The sequence below is a fragment of the Nothoprocta perdicaria genome, unplaced genomic scaffold (assembly GCF_003342845.1).
Source record: "Nothoprocta perdicaria isolate Ctin4 unplaced genomic scaffold, notPer1 scaffold_103, whole genome shotgun sequence".
In the NCBI taxonomy this organism is placed as follows: Eukaryota; Metazoa; Chordata; class Aves; order Tinamiformes; family Tinamidae; genus Nothoprocta; species Nothoprocta perdicaria.
Window position 1 is genome coordinate 1,618,120 of NW_020454128.1, and position 24,442 is coordinate 1,642,561.

General features: G+C 61.0%; 2 protein-coding genes across 2 annotated transcripts in view; one reads left to right on the plus strand and one right to left on the minus strand.

Moving 5' to 3' along the window:
• On the minus strand, positions 1–18,729 carry KANSL3 (KAT8 regulatory NSL complex subunit 3). Its single transcript, XM_026043686.1, has 21 exons — positions 18,557–18,729; positions 16,613–16,783; positions 16,013–16,103; positions 15,547–15,732; positions 15,173–15,304; positions 14,738–14,854; positions 14,489–14,590; positions 14,322–14,393; positions 13,741–13,815; positions 12,887–13,044; positions 12,467–12,530; positions 12,112–12,312; positions 11,532–11,688; positions 10,252–10,329; positions 7,758–7,949; positions 6,231–6,315; positions 5,501–5,649; positions 4,973–5,076; positions 4,146–4,365; positions 3,801–3,934; positions 1–57 (listed from the first exon to the last, which is right to left on the minus strand). Exons 1-21 carry the CDS (start codon positions 18,721–18,723, stop codon positions 55–57), a joined length of 2,658 nt encoding a protein of 885 aa, XP_025899471.1. The 5' UTR covers positions 18,724–18,729; the 3' UTR covers positions 1–54.
• Positions 18,730–19,831: 1,102 nt separating this feature from the next.
• The window catches only part of FER1L5 (fer-1 like family member 5), a 17,703-nt gene continuing 13,092 nt past the window's right edge, over positions 19,832–24,442 (plus strand). Inside the window, exons 1-17 of the mRNA XM_026042547.1 lie at positions 19,832–19,916; positions 19,990–20,045; positions 20,319–20,449; positions 20,517–20,689; positions 20,863–20,921; positions 20,991–21,119; positions 21,189–21,251; positions 21,321–21,371; positions 21,444–21,474; positions 21,543–21,658; positions 21,733–21,853; positions 21,931–22,019; positions 22,634–22,737; positions 23,014–23,096; positions 23,179–23,282; positions 23,661–23,777; positions 23,846–24,023. Of these exons, the coding sequence (XP_025898332.1) occupies positions 19,832–19,916; positions 19,990–20,045; positions 20,319–20,449; positions 20,517–20,689; positions 20,863–20,921; positions 20,991–21,119; positions 21,189–21,251; positions 21,321–21,371; positions 21,444–21,474; positions 21,543–21,658; positions 21,733–21,853; positions 21,931–22,019; positions 22,634–22,737; positions 23,014–23,096; positions 23,179–23,282; positions 23,661–23,777; positions 23,846–24,023 (1,690 nt within the window). The remainder of the gene's footprint in view (positions 19,917–19,989; positions 20,046–20,318; positions 20,450–20,516; positions 20,690–20,862; positions 20,922–20,990; positions 21,120–21,188; positions 21,252–21,320; positions 21,372–21,443; positions 21,475–21,542; positions 21,659–21,732; positions 21,854–21,930; positions 22,020–22,633; positions 22,738–23,013; positions 23,097–23,178; positions 23,283–23,660; positions 23,778–23,845; positions 24,024–24,442) is intronic.

Consider the following 24,442-nt stretch of genomic DNA (forward strand, 5'->3'; position numbering starts at 1 on the left):
CGGAGAGCTTGGCGTCCGACATGACGTAGAGCGTCTTCATGGGGCTCGTGCTGGTCACTGCGGAGAAGGACACGGAGCGGTCAGGGGAGGCGGGCGCTCAACACACCCTCCCTCATCCCTTCTCCAGAGCCAGGCCCCACGAGTGCCCCCAGAAGCGTCCCCTCGTGTGGGGAGGGGACGGCAAGGCCGCGCGCCCTCCTCTGTCCCATCCTGCCCTGGGGACCAGGCCCTCGTGCGGCTCCGGCAGCCCCGGCGGGCGAGACGCTCACGGAGGAGCTCGGGGGCCATCCCGCTCCACCGCAGGTGGATAAAGGATCCCAGGCCCCACAAAATGATGCCCTTCACCCTCCTCTTCCTCACGTTGCAGGCAGTGAGGGAAGTTCCTTCCAAGGACCCCCTCCTTCCAGGTCAGTCCCCTGGCTGAAATGCAGCCCCCAACCATGTCGGGGGGCACCGCGAGAACGGACGCGAGCGCTGGCACCAGGAGGGCACAAGGACACGTCCCCGAAAGGACATCTGGATGTGCGCAGAGCAGGACCTGCTGCCGGCTGAGCCGCCCCGCGCCCCCCGGGGCTCTGCCGAGCGCCCAGCCGGGCGCTGCCAGCTCCCACTCGCCCGTGGCGGCGGCCGCGGCGGCCCCGGCGCCAGCCCCGCTCTGCACCGGGGCGCTGGGCTCGGAGCCCGCAGGAGACCGACCCTCCAGAGTGGGTCTGGGACAGCACAGCAGGACCAGGAAAGCTCCCGGCTCACCCCTTACGGAAGCGGCACCGCTTCCTTCCTCATGCGTCACGCCAGTCCTTAGGCCTGGCCTAAGTGCTCCAGTGCCGCGGGCCTCTCCGTTCACCTGCAAATCCCCGGTACGGCGCGATACCGAACCACCAAGAACAGGCACCTTCCTACCAAAGGTCTGGAGGGTGTTGGGGACAGCGTCACTGCCCCACGGAGCTCACGAGCGCGACGCTGCTGGCTACGAGCTCCGCAGCGTTGACACGGAGCCGCTCACCCTTGGCGAGACACCAGGACTGACATCAGAGCTTTGCGGAGGCCGAGTCCCCTCCGCCTCCAGGCTAACCTAAGTCTTCCTCGACTGCTCAGAAAGGCTGCCCGGTGCCCAACGGGGCCGGCACCAACCCATGCAGCGGAACCGCCGCCGGCCTAGACATAAGCAGCGCCCAGCTGTGGCCCGGGGCCTGGCCCGCGCCCCGAGTGCCACGCGCCTCACCTAGGGGTGCTGCGGCCGTCAGGCGGGCGGCGGGGTCGGCGGGAGCCATCTCTGCGCCAGCCTGGGCTCTGCCGGGATCCACGGGAGGCAGCCGCTTGCCCGGAGGGGCGGCGCTGGAAGCGGCCGAGCTGCCAAGGGCGCCGTCCGGAGCCTGGAAGGGTTAGAGCAACGGAGAGGTGCCGCGAGCGCGCGGGGCTCGGCGCAGCGGCGCCCGCCCGGCCGCGCGGACAGCCCTCTCCCCGGCGCCTCTCGCTCCGCTCCTCGGCTCCCGACTCCACGCAAAGGCCACGGCGCCAGCGGGCACTGCAATAGGGGCCTGGTGCCATTCGCTGTCCCGGCGCTGCCAGCTCCTCTCCTTTCTCACCCGCGCTCCTCACAGCCAACTGTCCTGCACCGCCTGCAAACGCTCAGCCCAAGACCGCGCTGTTCCTGATGCTTGTGCAAGCCACAACCTGCTCTTCTTGGCCTCTTCCTGCAAGACGACAGTGCCCCGTGGCTCCCAGGCTCCACGTTTCTGCCCCCGAGGGCTGTGTTAAGGCAGAGATGACTGCCCCAAGCACCCATCACGCGTGTGAGCATCAGCCACACCGAAACGTCAAGCAATGAACTGCATCGTCCAGGGATCCAGGAGACGTTTGGTTATGCTGGAAGCCTCCTGCAGTGGGCTCCAAGGCAGGGGAAGAATGTCCCCATTCAACACCACTCGTGGTTTTAAGGTGTTTTTAAGCAGCCCATCTCAAAAGTTTGCATCACAGCATGGAAAGGAGAAGCCTGGAAAGAAGTATCCTCTGCAACCCTCCTTAGACCAAGAAGGTTCATGGATTCACCACTTCCAGTCATCGTGGCAGTTACATCTTTGACATTAGCACCCCTTGCAAGCAAGGGCCCAAGATTGCCGGGTTTTTACCCAAAAACCCCTGAACTCCCTAACTTTTGCTTTGCTACTCGGACACATCCGCACCAAGCTCTCGGGGAAGGTTCCTCCACTCTTCTGCTTCACACCTGAAGTCCACGGGGGAAAGAGCTGCCGGCTCCAACTGCACCCCGGCTGCTCCAGGCACCACGAGGGCTTCCCGGGCGCTGGAGCCTCAGAGGGAACCCAACCAGCAAGAGCTTTTGCTGCTGCCGACAACACGCGAGCTCAGGCCGTGGGGTTATCCCCCCGAAGCCTTTCTAGAAACGGGCTCTTTATGGGAACTGCTGCTCCTTACGTTGTGCTCCACACTCCAGGCACACACGACGCGCGGCAAGGACGAACGCTGGTTACAGAAACACGCAGCTCACGCTGTTCCCTGGCAAAGCCGGCTTGTGGTTGGTTTTTGAGGAGCGGTCGCAGCCAGATGCAGAACTGGGCCCGCCTGGGACCTCCAAACCCAGCGCTGGAGGTGAAAGTCACACCTGGGATGGAGTGTCCTGCTTCGAGTGTCACCACCAGAACAAACACGAACCTCTGCAAGTCCCTGGAGCCCAGCTATGCTGTGTCCTGCCACTGTCACTCACTGTTCTGCCAAACGTGTTGAGGGCAGAGCGAATGGGAGCTGCTAAGTTAAGCCATGAATCCTTCATCTGAAGGCTCAACAACCCCTCCGGATGCCACCTTCCCTCACGTTACCTCAGGGCTTCCAGCAAGCCCAAAGAGCCAGCAGCAAGGAGCAGAAGAGCATTCCCTGCCTCCACCACCTGCAGCTCGGGTTTTTGGATGCCTTTTGCTAGGGATGCTCATCCAGGACGCAAGGACCGCTCTGCATCTCATTTGCCTGCTGGTGCGACCGGTGGTCCCCACTCTGCAAGCGCTTTCGACATCCCCGGACTGAAGCCCGGTTTGATTCAAGGCTCTTGGCCTTCAGCAGTTACTTACCCCCAGGTTTTGCCTGCTGAAGCAGCTCTGCATCCTCGGGGCAGCTCCTTTATGCTGGAACTGCCCCCATCTCAAACCAGAACCAGCCCTGCGCTACCTACCAAAACCCACCCTGCAGCCTCAGCCAAGAGCAGCCCTTCCTTCAATGTCTCCTTCAGCACAACCGCTGCTCTTCTCAAGCATGTCCTCATCTCGGGGAGAGGACCTGCAGGACGGATGTGACTGTCACACAGCGTCGGAGCTCAGGTTCCCATTCAAGATGGTCCAAGTTACAGTACGCAAGACTGCCACCTTCAGTGGTAAAATCTTCTCCAGCTTGACATCTCATAAGTCTCTCCTCCTCGGCTCTCACAGCCAGGAAAGTGTGGAGCTTCAGCAATAATTTCCATGCTGATGGCAGCTTCTGAAGCCCAGAGAACGAGTGATAACCTCGGTGCAGTACTAGTGCAGTAACAAGTACAAGCTCAGGAGAAGACCCTGCGATCAAGAGACTTGACGGACAAACGTCCTCCTCTACCCATTGCCTTGCAAGGCTCCTCTCACCCCAACACATGGCAATACAGTGGCCACCACACCACAACAAAACTCATCACACTCAACACTGATGGAGGAACCAAGACCTTGTGTCCCTGAAGCTCATGCTTCTGTTGTCCACCATGGTCATAGAAGGCTCAGGGTAGCAGTGGACAACTTCTCGACAGAACAGATGCCACAAATTACCTGTGGTGCTTGTGTCTGCATGGGCTGCTCCTCGAGCTGAGGCTGGATGGCGCCCATGGCAGCCTGGCTAAGCGCGGTCACTCGGCTGGGCTGCCCACGCAGTGTCACAGTAATGGTCGTCGGGGCCTTCAAGCCTAGCAAACAAACAGGAGAAGCTTCCTTGAGGCATGGGCTTGAGGCCACATGCCACCAAGCCAAGACTCCAGCAAAGACCAGGAGCTTCCCAAAGATTGCCCATCAAGATTCCCACCAGCTACAGCTCCAGGAGCACCAAAAACACAAGGTGAACTTTGGCAGTGCCCATGTGAAGGACAACGGCCCTCCTCGCCTGCCTGTCCCCCTCACCTGCTGCCTGGTTGGAGATCTGGGCCAAGCCAGGGAGACTGCTGGCCAGCTTTGCCAGCCCCCCGTTGGTGAGCAGCTGGTGGATGGCAGTGGGCTTCCCGCTCGCCGAGGCTCCCAGGGACAAGGAGGTGGCAACGGGGATGGTGCGGACGATGGTGCCGGTGCCCGTGGTTATGGTGCTCAGGTTCTGGATAGGTGTGGGTGTCTTCACAGCTGAGCTCTGGCAAGGAGAAGCAGGGTGAGGATCTGCAGGGGAACGGGAGGCGCGGGTGGCATGGCCTTTCCCCCTCCAGAAGCTGCAGATATCAAGGACAGCTTCATTTAAGGGGCAGCGAGCAGGTTAAAGAGCAGATAAGGTTGTCCCTTCCAGTCTGGAAGCCCTCGTTTCCACTCAAAAGCATTCCTGGGAGAAGCTGTGGTTCAACCGTGCAATGAAACATCCCCTTCTGAACAAGGTCTCCCCAGAAAGGGCAGGGAATGCTGCCTAACACAAACAGAAATGCTCATTTTTTCCCTCCTCCAGATGAACAAGTCTCTGAATCCCCAAACTCCTTCTCCGAGGCCTTCTCAACATTTAATAAACATTTGCCCAGTTTCGTGTACAACTTCCCAGGGCCTGTTTTCCAAAACTCAACACCACTTACTGGCAACCCAGAGTCCAAAGCTTGGGTGCGTCACCCCAACCGCTGCTCACGCCTGGAATCCCTCATCATTCCCGGGCCCAGAACACGTGTGGTCTATGGGGGTTCCCTCCTGCTGCAGCTGCTACTGCTACCACCCTCCACGGAGCTTCCCATGGGAGTGCGAGGTGCAAGGAGGCCACGTACCTGCACGGGCGAGCCGGCGGCCGGCACGCTGGCCGGGGACTTGGTGCCGATATCCTGCAGGCTGAAGCTCAGCCCTTGCAGCAGGCTGCTGGCAGACCCTGCTCCTGAGTTAAAACATAATAAATACAAAGTAGTCAAGGGGGAGAATTAACCACAGCAGCGGGAATCTGTTCTTTAAAGAGCGGCTTCCCCAGTATTCTGACTCCAGGCCAGCAACGATCCTCCTGGCCCTCGTGGTCATGCAGTTCGTTATGTTTCACTGAGGCCGTAAAATGAGGGAGGAATTTGAGCACAACGGCTGCTCCCGTTGCCCCAGATGGGGGTTCAGTATCTCAAGGCATCGCTGTGTACAAACGACAACGCAACCAACAGCTCACGTGCTGCTCGTGCAACCTCACTCCCGCAGCCCACTGCGTCTCCTGGCCGAAAAACCACCAGGGAACGCAGACAAAACAAAGAGACTCCACCGAACGATCTGGAACCCGGTTTACCTTTTACACTCCCAAGAGACAAGGGGAGAGGAGGTACCTTGGAGGGTACTGGCTGGCTGGGCTTGCACGCAGTGGGCGCCGCTGGCCACGAGCCTGCTCTGCAGAGCGTGGAAAGCGCTGGGTGCTGCGCTGCCGGCCATGGCCCCGGGCGTGCAGGCGCCGCACGTCTCCGCCGCCGCGCTCAACCTACGAGGAAGCAGAGGAGAAAGGCTCGAGTTAGGAACGGGCTACAGAGAGGGCGATCCTAGAGGCTCTGGCTGTCCCTGATCTAACCTGATGCCATGGGCCTTCTGGAAGTGCAAGGCAGGAAGATGACAAGCTCAAAAAAAGCCTAAACAAGAGAATTTTCTCTGTGTACATCATAGCAACCAGAGCCACAAGCACCCCAGGCAAAATCTGTTTATATTCAAGTGGAAGTGAATTTATTGCACGGGTAAGGTTACCTACCTGCCGCAGTGCAGCCCTGTGCAAAAGGGATCCAGCTTAGAGAGAAGCTTTTCTATGATCTACTCTACAGGGGAGCAGCTCTTCTCTCCCTCTGGTCCACCTGGTTCTCCAACGTACAGGGTGGACTAAAGAAAACTGTGTCAGCAGCAAACTCTCCAAAAGAAATGCTTGTGGCAAGTCAGCTTTGGAGACTCGTCTACTGGCGCTTCCTTCTTCTGCCTTGGGGAAGGAAAAGCTTTGCTGCCAGATGGGACGAAGTTGTAAGGAATCAGAACATTTTCTATGTAGTAACCACCTGCTAAGAACGAAAACAAACTCACTTTGGGGTGGTGAGCAGCCCCGACAGCTCCTTCGCACCTTGCACAGCCTGGCCAACAGCCCCGGGCACCGGCTTTCCGGCAACAACTGCAAGAGAAAAAAGACAAAAACCTCATTTTCTGGCCTGGAAAGGTCTCGCGGGAGCCCCGTCTCTCGCACTGCCGCGGAGCTGCAGGTCCCAGGCCGGCTCGCAGGCTGAAGGCGCCGGCCACGGCGCGGCGGGAAGCCGGAACCGCGGGATCCGAGAGGAACCGCGCAGGACAGAGAGGCGCCGCGGCCGCAGCCGGGGTGGCCCTCGCCACCCAGTTAGCTCCTCCACAACGCTGCCATCTCCACGGGTGCCCTCCTGCTAAGGGCAGCCTCCTTGCACAGACCCGCTGCCGCGGGGCTTCGCTCGCGGGCGCCGGCGCGATTGCCAAGCCGTGGATTTTGCCAGCTTTCTTTAGTATCTTTACAAAATACACAGGGATGCGGCGAGTCACAAGATGTGTTTATTGCAGCCTGGGGGGATACAAGCGCGTTTGTCGCGTGCACTCCTCCTGCTCGCACCCGGTAAGAGGGAATTCTTGTTTGCTGCTGCAATTCATTTCCTTTCTGTGGAAAGAAGTAAAGTTGGAAGAATTAAAAAAAAAAAAAAAACGCTCTGGAAACGAGAGATTTTCAAAGCTGCCAGAAGAGCAACTTTAGAAAAGGACTGAGGATTTATTAGTTGATTTTCACAGTACAAGCCAACTGTGCAATTAAGCAAGCAGTGCTTTGGGAGGAGCGGAATCGCTCCCCAGCTTTGAACACCTCTGATTTCCCAGTCGGAGGGACGTGCCGACCCTTCCATCCTGCTAACGCTAAATCACGAGCGACTGCTCTGCAGAGGGGCTCTGTGCTGGGACGGGGACAGGCCGTGTCCACACCGACCCAGCGGAGTCCTTGAAAAGTGAACGTCACCATGGCCAAAGCTTCTGGCCTCGCCAAGGCCGCACTTGTCACGTCTTCTTGGGCTGCACGGAACTCCATGGGGCTCCTCGATGGGGAATTCTTGGCCACAGAGGCAGAAAAAGAGCTGGAATCTGTCAACGTGGAAACCCAATGTGCGTGGCGACAGGTTCTGCATCCCGCGTGGCCCAAAGGGTGAAGCCTGCAAAGCCTGAGGGGGCTCGGACGGTCCCGAGGGAAGCAATGCTGCGGTTGTCCATAAAGCAGCTCCCCATGGAGCGCACGGCGGTGCAAGCGAAGCCTCCTCGGAGCAAGGCTCTGCCGGGAGCCGCATCCCGCTCTCGGTGTTTTGGGAGACGGTGCGAAGATCATCCTAGAGCGCGAGCCCCGAGGCGCGCGACGCCAACCACACACGAGGACTCGCCAAGGGCACCGCGCGGCCCCAGCACACCAAGGGCCTCGCAGCCGTGTCCCTCAAGACGCTTTCTGCCATCACCTCCTCCACAAAATCCTTCCCTCCCGCCCCAAAGCCGTGTCCCGGAGGACGCGGCGCGGGCAGAGCCGCTGGCTGGCCAAGCGGCCGGGGAATCGCAACTCACTTTGCGGCGGGGCGGTGAGGGCCGCTCCGCTCCCCGCACCGGCAGCATCTCCGGGCGAGACAATGGTCACCTTGATTTTGGCTCGTTTGGCGGATTTGCTGCACTGGCTCGGGCTCGGGGGCTGGTGCCTCTTCAGCTGCGAGCGCCCATCGTCTTTCTCAGCCCCTTCCGAGGGCTCGGAGGAGACCGGAACTGGGGGACACAGAAGTAGCTTTTTGAACCCCCCCCGTGTCCTCGAGGCCAGCGCAACTCCGCTGCGCGCCCCGGGGTGCGGGGAAGGACACATGCCCATGCACACGGCTGCAGCTCTCATGCGCCAGGAACCCCTCTCGTCTCTCGGCCACCTACGCTGACCTCTTGGCACACTCCGATTTGCTCCTAGGGCACCAAACCGAAGCGGGATCGTGGACAGAGCCCACGCGGCCTTTCAGCAAGGAGGAACAGCAGCTTATGGTGGTAAGAGCTTTGCAAGCGCCTCTCATTTCCAAGCAGGGGATCCCTGATGCTGCCATCAGCTCCTTCCAAGGGAGGCCTCCAAGGCGCAGCCTCCCCACTGCCCCGCAGCACCAGTGGCCGGCACGTCCCTTCCAGCAGCGGCTGCAGCCACGCGGCACCCAAGGCGCCGCAGCAAAACCGCACGCCAAAGGGCTTGGGAGCCAGTGGGAAAGCCGGGACTGGGGGCTTCCCTTGGGCGCGGACGGCTCCCCGGGCTGGCGCAGCCTCGAGCCCATCGCGTCGGCTCCATCCTGCCGCAGGCCCAGAGCACGAGCCCGGAGCTAACGGGGCTCCCTCCATGGCAGCTCCTGCAGACACTCTCTGAACATGCCAAGTCCAACAGTCCCAGGCATCTAAATTCAACCGCCTGGAGGGCAATCACAGCACCTACCTGTCTCTAAGCTGTGGGTGCAGGACAAGACGCACCCAAACCCGTAATGTTTGGGGAGCACACGTGTTTTGGAGCTGCCCTGGTGCCCGAGTGCCACAACGCGGTGCCAGCAGCCCAGCAGGACAGGGCAGGGACGCGTGCCCGGGCGGTTTGGTGTCCCCAGAGCCGGTGATGCCGTGTCCCCCGTGCGAGGGGCAGCGGCCTCGCAGCCCTTCCCGGGGTGAAAGGCGTCTCGCCGCAGGCAGCACCTGGCAGAGGCTGCTGTGCCCCGGGGCACTCGGGCACCCCGCGGCCGCCAACGCTGCCGCCCACGTCTTGGCTTCCCACCCTGCAGCTCGGGGGGCAGAGCCGGAGGAACGAGCCTCAAGACTCAAAAAAGTATCTCCAAGGCTGAACGGAATGGAAAGGGCACGAGGCCGTGGCCAAATGGCAGCTGACGACGGATAAGACATGGATAAAACCCTCCTCCATGGGGGTGTTTTTCCCTGTCCTTGTGGCTGCCGAGCCTTGCTCGCTGCCGAGCCACAAAGATCCTCTCCCCCAGGCAGGAGAGCCACCAGCTCGGCCTGCGGGTCCTCCTCGCAGCAGACACCGCGTGGGAAGAGTCTGGGTAAATAGAGGGCTTTGCCACCAGTTCCTCTGGGTCAGCTCCCAGGCTCATCTCCTGGCACATGGAGGGCACAAAGTCTGTCCAAAGCGAGGCTCAAAGGTGAAAGAGGCCCTCAAAACAAGCAGCTCAGCCCAGTACTCACCTCAGGGCTTCATTACCATGGTTTCACCCATACCCTGTGGGCTTCAAGGGCCGTGGGGAGCCCTAGGAGCCCCCAGAGAGCACCCCAGAGCACCACAGTCAAGTCGGCTTTGGCAAGCTGGAGCAGCACAGGCAGCTCCCACCCGCAGCAACGTCCTCAGTCACCTGGGCTCACCGCAGCTGGAGGTGACAGTGACAGCTCCCGCGATGACACGACCTCTCAGAGCCCTGGATCTCAAGCTGCCCTCCTCGCCCAAGCCCAGGCACGTGCAGTAACAGCCGCCGCAAAGAGCAGAACGTACCTCCGGCCTCGGCGCCGAGCCCTCGGAGGGCCGGACGCGCCGGCTCCAGCACCCAGCACAAGAGACTGCAGGACTGGAGACGGCTCCTGCCTGCTCTATCCAAAGCACCCGGCAATTCCTCCTCTCTGCGCCCGCAGGCGGCAGGACACTGCACGGACACCCACCATCTCCCAAGCCGGAATCCACCTCCCCTTCTCAGCCCCGGCACCCAACAGGGTTATAGTCACAACCACACGAAGCCACCACTTCATCCGCAACCTTTTAGTCCATCGGAGGGAAAACTGCTGCCCGGTTACGTGGCTCCACGAGCAGCACTTCCCTCCCGGGGCAGGGAAAGCGGGAGAGCTCAGGAAGGTTAATGCTCTTAGCCAGTATTTGCTTTAGCTTCGAGGACGGCAGTGGGAAAGCAAAAAGCAGGGGAGGGACAAGGGGAAACATCGGACTACACGTCCCAAACGAATGCAAGGGAAGAGGAAGATGGTGAAAGAAGGTAGCGCAGAGACAGAGAGGAGGAGGGAGACGGAGAGAGACAGCAAGAAGTGAGGAGATACTCACCAAAGAGACATGAAGAGGTGCCAGGAGGAAGAGCTTTCCTCACCAGCATGTTTTGTTTCAGAAAAGCAGCAAACTGAGCTGAAATGAATGAGAGAGAATTACAGTATCACAGCCCGGCTCTGGAGGGGGCAGCGAGCCAGGGCCGCGCAGACAGAGCGCTCGGCGCAGGCGAGCGCAGAGCCGGGCGCAGCTCCTCGGGGAGCATGGAGACGCTGGGCGCTCCTTTCCGCACGGATGCGGAGCTCATCCCGCACTGCAAGGGGCATCCGCGCTCTTGCTGCTGTGCCCGCTGTTGCGGGGAGCACATCCCAACAGCACGAGCCTTCTCCAGCCCCCGGCAAAGGCCCAGCTCCCAGGGAAGGGGAGCCGGCCGGTGGCAATAGAGACCGTGTGAGGTACTATCCATACAGCTTAGCTCCAACACGCAGCCGTGGCTAAAAACTGGGAATACTTGACAAGAACCAGCCAGGTATCCCAGCTCCTCAACGCCTTCCTGCCTCGAAACCCGCACCAAACATCCCGCTCCGGACACAACACACCGGCCACAACACCCGCCGCTCCGCAGAGCTTCCTCCCGCGCGCTGGCCAGGAACCCGCCTTTGCAACTTCTCAAAAGCGAAGGAGATTTTATCCATACCCAGAGAAATAAGCAAAATCCAGGTCTGGATTTCCACCAGAGTCTGGCCTGAGTAAAACCCCAGAGCACACGGAGGATCACACTGTCGGCGGGGGTAACAACAAGCCTCTTGCCCATCGCTGGAGCAAGAAATTAGGAGAGATGAGGGATTTTTTAATCTTTAAATTAGCACCCAACAGCACGAGAAACAGCTCAAAATAATCTTCCTCTCAGCGCGTTTCCCTCTGCCATCTGATCCCGAATATTGCCATTACCCAAAACCAGTGACTCGGTCTACTTCAAAAAGTCTCAATAATCATCTCCCGAGCACCTTTTAATTCCCAAGTGGCCTTTCCTGGCAGATCCCGGTCAAGGGACTCACACCCAAACTAAAACCACGGCATGGCTACGTGACGACTCGTGTCACCCTTTGAAGGGTGGCAAAGCCCCTGCTGGAACACCACTTCCAACCTACAGACCAAGCTCTGTGGCTGCTGCCTTCAGAGGATGGCAAAAGGGGACTGAGCTGTACAGAAAACGGCTGCAGGAAGCTTGCAAAGCAAGACAGGACTGGGGAGACAAAACCTAAGCAAGTCTGGGCAGAGAGAGACCCAAAACACTGAGGTGGAAGAGGGGAGAGGCACGGGAGGCTGCAGGGCGTTACCTTGTGCCTGCTTGTGCGTCAGGACTGTGTCCGTCCTCGGGACCGGCCTCTTCAGCAGCTGCGTGCTGCAGATCTGGCTCGGCTTCTGGATGGAGGACACAGCAGCCATTTTCGTCTTGGGGCTTGAGGTGGGGCTGCTGGAGACGCTGGATAAATCCTGCTCGGAAAAGGAGGGAAAAGCTCTTACCCACACGTTTTCCTGAGCAGAGGCCAAGCACAACGATATGCAAGCGATAACACACGTCCTTACGGCGCTTGATCCCCGCCTACAAACTCATTCCCTACCAGGACAGCGTGCTCCAAAGGGCCTGCAGACCAAGGATGATGGCATCCCATTGTGCGACAATTTGCTTGGCTTCCCTCCATTTAAGAGGCAAAAAGCCCCCAAAAGAAGCACCTGCTTGGATTTTGTTGGAGCCCATTTTGGAAGATGCACCTGTGCCAGCACAAGCCCCAACCTCCTCCGGATCCTCTCCCAGCTCCAAGGCCAGCTCTCACGCTCTGTGTCCGCGGTACAAACACATCCCTCTCCACAACCTCAGCCTTCCCCAGCTCGGAGCAGCCCGGAGCGAGTTCCCACCTCGGAGCCCGAGGGCGAGGCGGGCACTTTGGCCGCCGGCGAGGCCGGCCTGCTGCTTCGTTCTGGCAAGTCAAAGGACAGGTCCCTCCTGGTCGAGTCGCGCGGCTTCCTCTTCTTCTCGGCGTCCAGGTCGCGGGGGTCGGAGCCCGAGTGGCTCTCCGCTCGGGTGAGGACACCGGTCAGGAAGTCGGCTATTTCATCCTGGTAGGATGAAACACACGGTTAGACTCCGTGCTGTGCGGGCCTCTAAACACCCGACCTTCATCGCTTACGAGAGAAACAGATCTTATTACAGCTTACAGCTGTAATTTCTTATTACAGCAATAAGATGTCAAAGGAAGACCTCAATCTTTACCTGGATACACCTGTCCACCATACTCTGGGTCAGGCCTTCGGACTTCTTTTTGGCTTTGCTTATCCTATTCAAAAACAAAACACAGAAGTCACCGCACGTTCGTGCTTCCCCATCCACACTTGCTGCACTATTCTCGATCTGAGTGTAATTTGCAAGCTTCAAGTTGGACACTGAGGTTACCAGCTCCCCCAGCACTCAGGAGGGACAACTAAATGGGCTCAACATCAGCGATATCAGTGCCAAAGCTTCACTAGAAGATTTCTTCTCCTTAAGAGCCTTGTCTTCAACCCCAATAGCTGAGTTTTACATTTCCTTATTTCTTCTCGTTTCCTTTTCCCTACCACAGATTTAAACGGACCAAAACCTTGTCCAGGTGACCAATAAAAAAAGAGTGAACTCGATCAGCTCGCAGCCCGTTACCTGAGATTGTCATCTGCTCCTCCCACCACCACCATGCTGTTATCGGCTCGGATTTTCTCACGGAAATCTTCCATCGCTTCGATGTTGCACTGCAGGGAATTCTGACCGATCACGAAGAGGACGGGGGTCTTCATCTCCAGGAGGGGATCATCAACATCCTGCAAGGGTAGCGGGACCTGTAAGGCTGCGGCTGTGCCGGCATGCAAAGCTGTTGGAGCTAAGACCTTCCTGGATTAGGCGAGTGCTTCCTGAACGGATCGACGTGCACCATGGCAGGGCGGGCAGCACTTCCCATGTGATCCTAACACGTAGCTACAGCGTCTTGCAGGGAGGGAAGTATAATTTGCATGGCTCATTAGGATAAGATTACCCACTCACGTGAGAAACCCCGACTCGGAAGCCAAATCCGTACACAGCATTGTTACTGTGAGTGCAGCTGAGACTGACGCTCTTCCCCACAGCCAGATACCCCATTTTGCTGCATTTGCTTTGAAATTTTTGAAATTTGAGCAGAGCCCTCAACAAAACTGTGCTCAAGGAGGACGCCCTAATTCCCAAAAAGGTCTCTGCACAGGAACAGTGTGAGACTTCCACTAAACAGCGAGTAAAGAAACTAGTTGGGCTTCATATAAACCACCCTAAGGTGTTATCTTGGCCGCCAAGTAACAGGTGACCAGTTACACACAAGACCCTAAGCTGGAGCTGCAAAAACACGTCAGAGCAGGGACAAGTAAACACGGGACTTTTCTTTCCTCGTTCCAATTATCACTGGACTTCCAAGCTGAATTCTATAAACAGCCTAAAGAGGTTAGAAAAGGCAGAGTTTCTTAAAGGCTCCCTGCTTTACTCCTTACCCCTCTGGGTCCATCCACCGTTAGGAGAGGGAAGCCAAGGCACACAACCGCAGTGACGTACTCTATCACTGAAACCTGCACACAAAAGCAACAGGTCAAGCCCTAGCAGACAAACGTATCCAGACTGCAAAGGCTGTTTTGCCAGGCACAGAAATATCTTCCATATTCACAGCTGGTTTTTTCTTGATTAAAAACTGGAGGTAATGAGGAACTCAAAATCCTTACTTCTCTCCTTTCTATCCTATTCCTTCCTCAGAAACAGAAAAGGAAAGAGAAGAATTCTCCAGAGTTTAAATGCAATAGTAACGCGCTTAAACGCTGCTGGCTCTGCTTAAATGCAAGCAGCGGAATCAGACCTGTCTTGAGGCAGTCTCCAGTTATAAATGAGTTTATGAAAAGGAGTCCAAGAGACTTTCTACTCCTCCAGATACGCTGTTATTCAGGATGCTGAACAGAACATACACTCATCAAGGTCTCCTTCCACCCAAAGGAGGGCAGGCTCTGGGAAATGGGTCGGTCTACGGGATTAATTGAAGCTCTTGAGCAGCCCCCGAAAGGATGTGAAACAAACTGGTACTTACGTGACAAGCCACCAAGGCACCAGTGTTCCACCCGATGAGGATGATGGGCTTGTGCGAGAAGTGGTTGTGAATCTACAGGAGAAAGAAAGGACTTAGATGGAAGAGAGACAGGCAGCGGGGTGATGTATCTGGGGGGGCCGAGCCTGTATGTGTGCAAGTTCTCCTACCTCGGCCACTTTGCCTCGCACCGCCCCGATCATGTGCTCGAGACACTGCAACACCCCCACGCCGCTGCCGTTGTTCAGCAGGTGGGTGGCAATGGGAATCACCTAGTTTGGAACAAAAGATGCATAAATAACAAGGGCGTTTCCAGGGAAAGAGGTACCAACAACAACCTAGATTGTGCAGGAACTTCTATGCTCTTTCTACCCCGTGATGGTTTGAACTTGTCCCCTTTCAAAACTAGAAACACAAACCTTTCCTAAGCAGGAAAGCTGCGACTGCCAGAATCGGTGCCGTCGAGAAGTGGGGAACATGGAGTTGGAGGGTCCAGAGGAAGCGATCAGGATGAGGGGAGAACCAGGCAATTTGCTCTGCAAAGTTCAACAGAGGCTGCATAAGACCCCCACGCCCCTCACTCGCACCAGGCTGTTCAGCAGGCACATCCTAGGCAAAGCTTCATGCAAGAGGACGTTCGCTCTACACCAGCTTGCCAGAAACTCCACACGGGCCACAACATTGTCCCAACGGGGCTGAGAAAGAAGGGTTAGCTGGTGACAGGCCCAACACAACCCCTGATAACTCCCGGGCGAGCTTAAAAGGTCATTCAAATGAGAGAACAGCAAGAGGAAAGCAGACCTGAGCACACAGGGCAGCAAGCTCACTCCCTGTGAGCCCCAAGAGATACTCACTGGTTTATTATGGGACAAGACACCCACTGCTGGGTCCCAAGGTCTCTTCAGCAGCAGAGACAGAGCCTCAGCTCCTGCTGCCCCCGTCTTCGTGGTCGAGGAGAGCAGCATCCTGTCGATCAGGGTGGGGATCTGAAACCAAAGGCCAGAGCGGGCTGAGAAAACGCACACAGCCCTTTCGATGGGCTTTGAAACTTCAGTTCTGCAGGCTGCGAAACACAACTTTGGCTGCTCTGTCAGGCAAGTTCCCGCTGTTCTGCAGAATTTAAAGAGCAGCAGTACAAGCAGCGCAAGATTCCCTTAGCTTCCTTTAGCGAGGCGTATCAAGGGAGAACGGGAGAAGAGATGGAAAGGTCTCTCGCTGGTTTTCTCACCTTTCCTTTAAGCGTTTGCAGAGCATCCAAGTAAGCAGCCAACACGGGCAAACTGAGGGTCTCCACTAATGTTGTGTGAAGCCACTGGATCAGTTTGGTGTCCCAGTTCACGCTGGCCAGAGCCTGGCGGACCCTCCGAGCACATTTGTCCACCGCTATCCTCCTCAGGACTGGCTCATTGCAAGCCTAAAGAAAAGGAAACGAAGATTAAAAGAAGGAAAAAATTCAACGATGCTCCACGGATCCCAAGTATTGACTTGGGCTGCCCACAACCCTCTGGCAACAAGGATGCACCCACATCCTCTCAGCAAAGGCAAAATCAGGGTTTTTTTAAGGCTGCTTTTTTAAGGCTGTAAAACCCAAGGCCTTTCATCTTGACTCAACATATCTTTTCTAGGGAGGACTGAATAAAAAGCACACGGGTGACAACCCCGACGAAAGGGTAATGGGGAATAAAAGCCTTTACCCCTTCGTTGGCCAAGCGAGCCAGCCTGTCAGACTGCAGCGCTTTGTGAATCTTGTTAAAGAGCTTGTTCTGGGCCATCGTCCAACCCGTCCTGTAGGGAAAAAACACAGCGGTAACGAGAGCACCTTGCACACACACCCAGCAGATGTTAGGGTCCCTGAAACCTCCCAGGAAACCTCCTTGCCCATCCCTAGGGCACGGCTGGCAATCAGCTACAGTCCCGAGAACTGATTTGTGGCTAAGGATGAAGTTTCACGACTAAGGATTTAAGCTAAGACAACAGCTCCACAAGAAGCCCTTCGTTTCTAAAGGGTGCCAGGTGGGACTGGTGAACACCAAAGCCTCACACGAGAGAAACAGCAGCAGCAAACAAGACAAAACCCATAGCTCCTTTTAGCAAAGGGTGAGGAACTCACCCAGTTCTCAGAGGAACTGTCCAAGAAAAGAGAAAAATCTCACTCCACCTGATGCCAAGGCTGCCAACGGGGATGGCTGCGGCTTCCAGGGAGTTCTCTTAAAAGCGGTGCATTACACGCCTCCATTTCTAACGTTGTGCTGTGGGTTACGCATGAACCGGGCCGGCCACGCGGCCCCTCGTACCTGTTGACGTGCTCCTCCCAGTCGTCGGGCGGCGGCGGCGCGTCCGCGTCCGTGCGCGCAAACATCACGTGCCGCTCGCACTCGTTCATCACGCTGCGCGCCTTCTGGTTGTCGTAGAGCGGCACCGCCGCCGCCGTCACCGTCTCCACGTCGATGGGCACGTCCGCCTCGCTGCAAGGAACGCAGTGGCCTCTAGAACGCGGGGCGCACGCCAGGGAACCCCCAAGCAGGCCAGGGAGCGAGCGGGACGCCTGGCAAGGACACTGGGAACTTATGGTTCCCCCCACATCTCCCCAAAAAGATGCTGGGACCAAGGGGACTGCGACAGGATCGCACTGTTTGTGACAGGTTTGCATTTACAGGCTACAATGTATAGAGACACTATAATACATACACATATATCTATATGGAGTCTTATTTCTGCTTTGGTTTAAGGCAGCTTGTGCTTTAAGCTCAAAAACCAATTGTGCTTTGGAAGCCTGGGCTCCTGCGGCCAGGAGAGCAACTTTTGCTGAAGAAAACGAGTTTTAGGGTCACAGCGCAGGATGGGGACAAGCTCCTTGCCAGCAAAGCCACGGAGCCCGAATCCCCGGCGTGGGGGACAGAAGCGCTCAAGACACGAGCGAGTCCTGCACCCAAAGGTGGCCGAGCCGCGTGCTGGGCACATCCCCTAACGTGGGGGCTCCTCGCAGGCCCCCAGCCCCACACCGACCCCCTACAGAGCCCCCAGCCCCACAGCCTTCCCCAGAGGCCCCACACATGGTCCTGCAGCCCCCCAGGAGCTGCCTCACTCCTCCCCTGAGCCCCCAGCCCCACAAGAGCCCTTCACTGCTCCCCAGCCCCACAAGAGACTCCCACTGCCCTCCACAGACCTCCCAGCCCCACAGCAGCCCCACAGGAGCCTCCTGCAGCCCCACAAGAGACCCTCACAGACCCCCAGCCCCACAGCAGCCCCACGGGAGCCTCCTGCAGCCCCACGAGAAACCCCCACAGACCCCGCAGCCCCACAGGAGCTCTATGGGAGCCTCCTATAGCCCCACAAGAGACCCCCMMAGMCCCCCAGCCCCACAGGAGCTCTATGGGAGCCTCCTATAGCCCCACAAGAGACCCCCACAGACCCCACAGCCCCACAGGGGCTCTATGGGAGCCTCCTGCAGCCCCACAAGAGACCCCCACAGACCCCCAGCCCCACAGCAGCCCCACGGGAGCCTCTCATAGCCCCATAAGAGACCCCCAATGCCCCCCACAGACCCCCCAGCCCCACAGGAACTCTATGGAAGCCTCTTGCAGCCCCATGAGAGACCCCCACAGACCCCCAGCCCCACAGGAGCTCTATGGGAGCCTCCTGTAGCCCCACGAGAGACCCTCACAGACCCCCACAGACCCCCAGCCCCACAGCAGCCCCAAAGGAGCCTCTTGCAGCCCCACGAGAGACCCTCACAGACCCCCAGCCCCACAGCAGCCCCACAGGAGCCTCCTGCAGCCCCACGAGAGACCCCCACAGACCCCACAGCCCCACAGGAGCTCTATGGAAGCCTCCTATAGCCCCACAAGAGACCCTCACAGACCCCCAGCCCCACAGCAGCCCCACAGGAGCCTCTTGCAGCCCCACAAGAGATCCCCACTGCCCCCCAGCCCCACAGGAGCTCTATGGGAGCCTACTGCAACCCCACGAGAGACCCCCACAGACCCCCAGCCCCACAGGAGCCTCCTGTAGCCTCCACGGGAGACCCTCACAGACCCCCACAGACCCCCAGCCCCATAGCAGCCCCACAGGAGCCTCTTGCAGCCCCACGAGAGATCCCCACTGCCCCCCAGCCCCACAGGAGCTCTATGGGAGCCTCCTGCAGCCCTCCCAGCCCCACAAGAGACGCCCACCGCCCCCCCAGCCTCCCCACCCCCGCCGCAGCCCCACGGGAGCCGCCAGCCGCCGCCGGCTCTCACAGGGCGCAGTCGGGCTGCCGCCGCGGCGTGACGAAGAGCATGCGGGTGGGCCGGGCGGCGCTGGCGTCGGGGTGCGCGCTCCAGGGCTTGGCGTAGCTGTGGTCGAGGCACACGAGGTCCAGCTCCCGCTCGTGCACCGAGAGCTGCAGCAGCAGCGACGTGCCCATCCTGCGCGCCGACCACTGCAGGTCCCGGTCCCGGTCCCGGTCCCGGTCCCGGTCCCGGTCCCGGTCCCGGTCCGCGCCGCGCTGCGACATGGCCGCCCCCCCGGGCCGCGCCGCGCCGGGCCTGCGCCGCGCCGCACCGCGCATGCGCCGCCCGCGCCGCGCAAAACGCGGCCTGGAGTCCCCGGCGGAGCGGAGCGGGGCGGGGCGGCGGGCGGCAAAACGAGGAGAGCGGATTGGGACGGAGCGGGGACACACGGAGCGGGGACACACTGGCGCGCATCCCCGCGGGATGCAACCCCGTGGGGACACTCGAGTACAATGGTACTGGGACATGAGGACACGTGGGCATGGCGCAACCCCCGAGGGTGTGCCATGGGACACACGGATAAAGGGCCATAGGGCATGGGCATCCAGGGGGACACATGGGCACGTGGACATGGGACGCACTCCTCCATGGGGACATAGGGACACGGTGTTGGAGGGACATGGGGACACATGGGCATGGCACCCACACACAGAGACACACGGATAAAGGGACAGGGGCACAGGGAGACACCATGGGTGCGCATGGACACAGTAACACGGGGATATGGGGACAAATGGGCATGGCATAACCCCCAGTGGGGACACAGTGACATGGGGACAGCTCCCCAAGGGGACATTCAGACAGCAGGACAAAGTGACATGGGGACACAGGGACATATCCACATGAGGACACAGGGACACAGTGAACAAGCACATGGCCATGGCACAATTCCCCTTGGGGATACACAGAAATAGGGATACAGGGACTGAGCGACATGGGGACACCTGGACATAGAGATAGATGGGCACAGAGCTAGGGTTGCACACTCCCAGTGGGGACATAGTGACATGGGGTGCCACAGGGTGCTATGGGTGCTGCAGGGTGCCATGGGATGCCACAGGGTGCCACCGATGAAGGGAGGTGACAGCAGCACCCTGGAGGTGCTACCTGCCCAGTGTGGGAGCCAAGAACCCCACATCCCCTCTCCTGCAGTCCCCCGATCCCACTGTGACCCAGCATTCCGGAAGGCACCAGTGCCCGGCACCCAGCGCCCGGCGCCTGGCACTGGTCCCTGGTGCCACCATGCTGCGCCTGGTGGTGACCAGCGCCCGCATCCCCGCACCGCAGCTCACCGGTGCGGACGTGCACGTGCGCGCCGAGTTCAGAGGTACCGCGCCGCGAGGACGTGTCCCCGCGGACACCCTCCTGGCACCCACTCGCTGCCACCCACCCTGTTCCAGGTGTCCCCAGGAGCACCCGAGTGGTGCCGGGCAAGTCTCAGACCGTCTGGAATGAGGTGAGGCCACACGGTGCCGAGGCCACCGCTTCCCGTGGCGCCCAGTTCTGACGGGGGACAGTCCCCGTGGTGCAGCAGCAGCTGCCCAATGTGGCGGCAAGTCCCCATGGGGGCCACTTCCCACTGGAGTGGCCAATTTCTGTGGTGGCAAATTCCCGTGGTGGCCGGTCCCTGTGGTGGCCGGTCCCTGTGGTGGCCGGTCCCCGTGGTGGCCGGTCCCTGCGGTGGCTGGTCCCCATTGTGGCCGGTCCCCGTGGTGGCCGGTCCCCGCAGTGGCCGGTCCCCATACTGGCCGGTCGCTACCTCGTGCAGACGCTGGTGTGGCCGCTGGGTCCCCGTCCCCTGGACACGACCTCTGAGGTGCTGCTGCGGCTGCGCCAATGGGGCCACCCCGCACCGGACGGGTGAGTGACAGCGACGGGGGACGCTGCTGCCCTCGGGGACCCCCCGCCACGACCGCGCTCCCCGCAGGGAGCTGGGCGCCGCAGCGGTGGCGCTGGGGCGGCTGGCGGCCGAGCCGAGCAGCGAGCTGGCCCTCAGCGCCGTCCCGCTGCTCACGCACGAGCGGCAGCCCACGGGGGTGAGCGCCTTCCTCCCCAGCCCGCTCCTCATCGTCACCGTCCCCCGCGCGCGGCGCCCGCGTGGTGACGGTGCCGTCACCCGCAGTGCACCCTGACCCTTCGCTGCGCCCTCGTCCCCGCCGGCCCTCCGCCCCGGGCGCCCAGCGCAGCGGCCGCAGGTGAGGACACCCCTGCCCACGGTGCCATCGCTGCAGAGCTGGGGACAAGGCCACACTGTCCCCACGCGCTGTCCCCAGATGGCCCGGACCGCAGCACCCATCCGAGCCCCGCAGCAGGGAAAAAACAGGACTTCCAGGTAGTGCCGGGCACCCTTTTGTGGGCAGGTGACCTGGGGTGGCACTTGTCCGCGTTGTCCCCGGCACAGGTGCGCGTGCGCATCATCGAGGGGCGGCAGCTGCAGGGCAACGACATCAGGCCGGTGGTGAAGGTGCTCATCGGCGAGCACGCCTTCCGCACGCGCATCCGCAGCGGCAACAACCCCTACTACGACGAGGTGGGAGCGGAGCGGGCGCGCGGCCCCGCGCCCCCCGCCCCCCGCCACCGCGGCCCCTTGTCCCGCCAGGTGTTCTGCCAAAACCTGCGCCGGACGCTCGCGCGCCTCTTGGACGAGCCCATCCTCATCCAGGTAGGGCGCCGCGGCGGTGCCGCCCGCGCGCCGCGCTGGCCACGCGGCCCATGCTGGCGCCGCCCGCAGGTGCTCAACTCCAAGGCAATGCGCGCCGAGTCGCTCATCGGCGTCTTCAAGGTGAGCAAAGGGGACCCTTGGGGACGCCTGGGGACAAGGCGCCGTGGCGGCATCTCCCACCTTCTCGCCCAGCTGGACGTGGGCAGCGTCTACAGCGCTCCCGGTAGGCGCCCGTAGCCGGCGGCCGGAGGCTCCCGCGGGCGCCGCGCACTCAGCCGCCCGCGCCGGCAGGCCGGGCGCTCGCTTGGAAGTGGCTCAGCCTCCACCAGCCCGAGCACCCCAACGCCGGCGTCCGGGGCTACCTGCGAGCCAGCCTGTGGGTGCTGCGTGCCGGCGAACCCGCGCCGGTGGGTGCCCCGCGCCGCCACGCGCCGCCCGCCGCTGCCGTCCGCACCCGCCGCCGCTCTCGCCCCGCCGGCAGGAGCTGGAGGCGCTGCCGCCGAGCGAGGACGTGGAGGGCAACCTGCTGCAGCCAGTGGCGCTGCCCGGCCGCGTGGCCACGCTGCAGCTGCGCGTGTACCGCGCCGAGGACGTGCCGCAGGGTGAGCGCGCCGGCCCCGCGCCCGCGCCACCCCGGCACCGGCCCCGCACCGCTTCCCATCCCGTCCCCCTGCTGCAGAGGATTCGTCTCGGCCCCATTTCCCGCCGATGCTGCCGGGGAGCAAGAGGAACAGCCTCAGCGTGGAGGCCACTTTCGCCGGCAGGACGGTAGGCAGCCCGCGCGGGGATGGGATGCGGCCATGGCGCGCTCGTGGCACACTGGTGCGGCGCTCGTGGCACGCTGGTGCTGCACCCTCGCTGCAGTCACGGCACTCTTGTGCTGTGCTCAGGGTGCGCACATGGCACGTTTGTGCTGTGCTCTGGTGCACACATGGCACACGTGCTGCGCCCTTGGTGCGCTCACGGCACACATGTGCTGTGCTCCTGGTGCACACATGGCACACGTGCTGCGCCCTTGGTGCAGTCCTGGCACACATGTGCTGTGCTCTGGTGCACACATGGCACACGTGCTGCACCCTTGGTGCAGTCCTGGCACACACGTGCTGTGCTCTGGTGCACACATGGCACGCGTGCTGCACCCTTGGTGCAGTCCTGGCACACATGTGCTGTGCTCTGGTGCACACATGGCACACACGTGCTGCACCCTTGGTGCACTCACGGCACACATGTGCTGTGCTCTGGTGCACACATGGCACACACGTGCTGCACCCTTGGTGCAGTCCTGGCACACATGTGCTGTGCTCTGGTGCACACATGGCACACACGTGCTGCACCCTTGGTGCGCTCACGGCACACACGCTCACGGCGCGCTCGTGCCACAGCTGCACACCCGGGCCGTGCTGCCCACCGCCAACCCTGAGTGGAACGAGGTGCTCTTCTTCCCGCTGCGGGTGAGCCGAGTGACCCTGCCGGGGGACACCGCTGGGTGACCCTGCCGGGGGACACCGCTGGGTGACCCGGCGGGTGGCACGGCCGGCGGCGCTGCGGGGCCGTGGCCACGTGGCCAGCGTGGCGGGAGGATGCGGCCGCCCCAGCCACTTGTCCCCTGTCCCCAGCTGCCCTCCGTGTGTGACGAGATCCACCTGGCCCTGCTTGGAGGGTAACGGGGGACCCTCCCCTCCCGGGGGGCACCCTGGCCCCCCGCGCCCCCTCTGCATCCCCAGCACCCACCCCTAACCCCCATCCCCACATCCCCGCGCAGGGACCGCATGGGCAAGGGTGACGTCCTGGGCATGGCCACCCTGCGCCTGTCCCAGGTGTCCTCAGCCGGCACAGAGCTGGAAGGTGAGGGAGGGTCCCTGGGACGGGCTGGGGGGATCCCAGTCCCCCAGCCCCACTGAGCACCCCCCGCCATGCACATTCCCAGGTGGAGGCTCCGGCTTCCTGCCATGCTTTGGGCCCAGCTTCCTCCCCTTGTACGGCAGCGTCGCCACCCGGCTGCTCCCTGCCTGGAGACCCAGCACCTCTGGAGTGCGTCATTCCTGTTGGGATACCAGGATGCAAAGATATGGGGATGCTGGGTTACCAGCCTGCTGGGATATTGGGATGCCAGGATGCTGGGTTGCCAGGATGCTGGGATTCCAGGATGCTAGGATGCAGGAATAGTGGGATACCAGGATGGCAGGACTCGGGAATGTGAGGATACTGGGATGCTGAGATGCTGGGTTACCAGGATGCTGGAATGCCAGGATATGGGGACACCAGGGAGCTGATATAGCAGGATACTGGGATGCCAGTACACAGGGGTGCCGGTATACTGGGATGCTGGGATGCCGGGATACAAGGATGCCGGGATGCCAGGAGGAGGCCGAGCCTCACACGCGGGCCGCTCTCTCGGCGCCTTGGCAGCCCGCGTGTGGCACCACGTACCGCGGCCGCGTCCTGCTGGAGCTCAGCACCAGCACGGAGCGCCCGGGCGAGCGGGAGCGCGACGCCGTGGCCCCCGAGGACGTGGCCCGCCTGGAGGTACCGGCGCCGGGGCCGCGCGGCGGCGACGTCCCCGGCGCCGCCGCATCCCGCCCGGCTCCCCGCAGCGCTTCCTGCGGCGCCGCACGTACGGGCTCTGCGCCGTGTTCGCCTCGGCCACCATGCTGCCGCGCTGGGACGAGCTGCTGCAGGTCGAGGTCAGCGTGGGCCACTACGGCAACCGCGCCGAGGGCTCGTGCAGGGCGGCCGCCTCGGCCACGCCGCACGCGCGGCCCGTCTACGACGGTGAGCGGCGCCGGGACCGTGGCGTCTGCCGGGGCGCGGGACCCCCGTGGTGCCCGCCGGGACGCGGGGAAAGGGACGGCCGCCGTGGGGAGGGGAAAGGGTGCTGGGAAAGGGGTGCTTGCTGGGGTGTGGGAAAAGGGTGTCCAGCGGGATGCAGGAAAAGGGGTGCTCTTGGGATAGAGGAAAAGGGATGCTCTGGGATGGAGGTAAAGGGATGCTCATTGGGGTATAGGAAAAGGGATGCTCATTGGGCTATAGGAAAAGGAATGCTCGTTGGGATAGAGGAAAAGGGATGCTCTTGGGATGGATGAAAAGGGATGCTCATTGGGATAGAGGCAAAGGAATGCTCGTTGGGATAGAGGAAAAGGGATGCTCATTGGGATAGAGGCAAAGGAATGCTCGTTGGGATAGAGGAAAAG

Bases quoted from the DNA above. Each gene is read 5' to 3' on its own strand.
- KANSL3 (XM_026043686.1), bottom strand. From the start codon at position 18,723: ATGGGCACGTCGCTGCTGCTGCAGCTCTCGGTGCACGAGCGGGAGCTG. The intron at 16,784-18,556 runs GTGAGAGCCGGC...CGTTCCTTGCAG, and splicing joins CGGCAGCCCGACTGCGCCCT to CGAGGCGGACGTGCCCATCG. The intron at 14,591-14,737 runs GTTTGTGTTTCT...GTTCCAAACTAG, and splicing joins AGCTTTCCTGCTTAGGAAAG to GTGATTCCCATTGCCACCCA.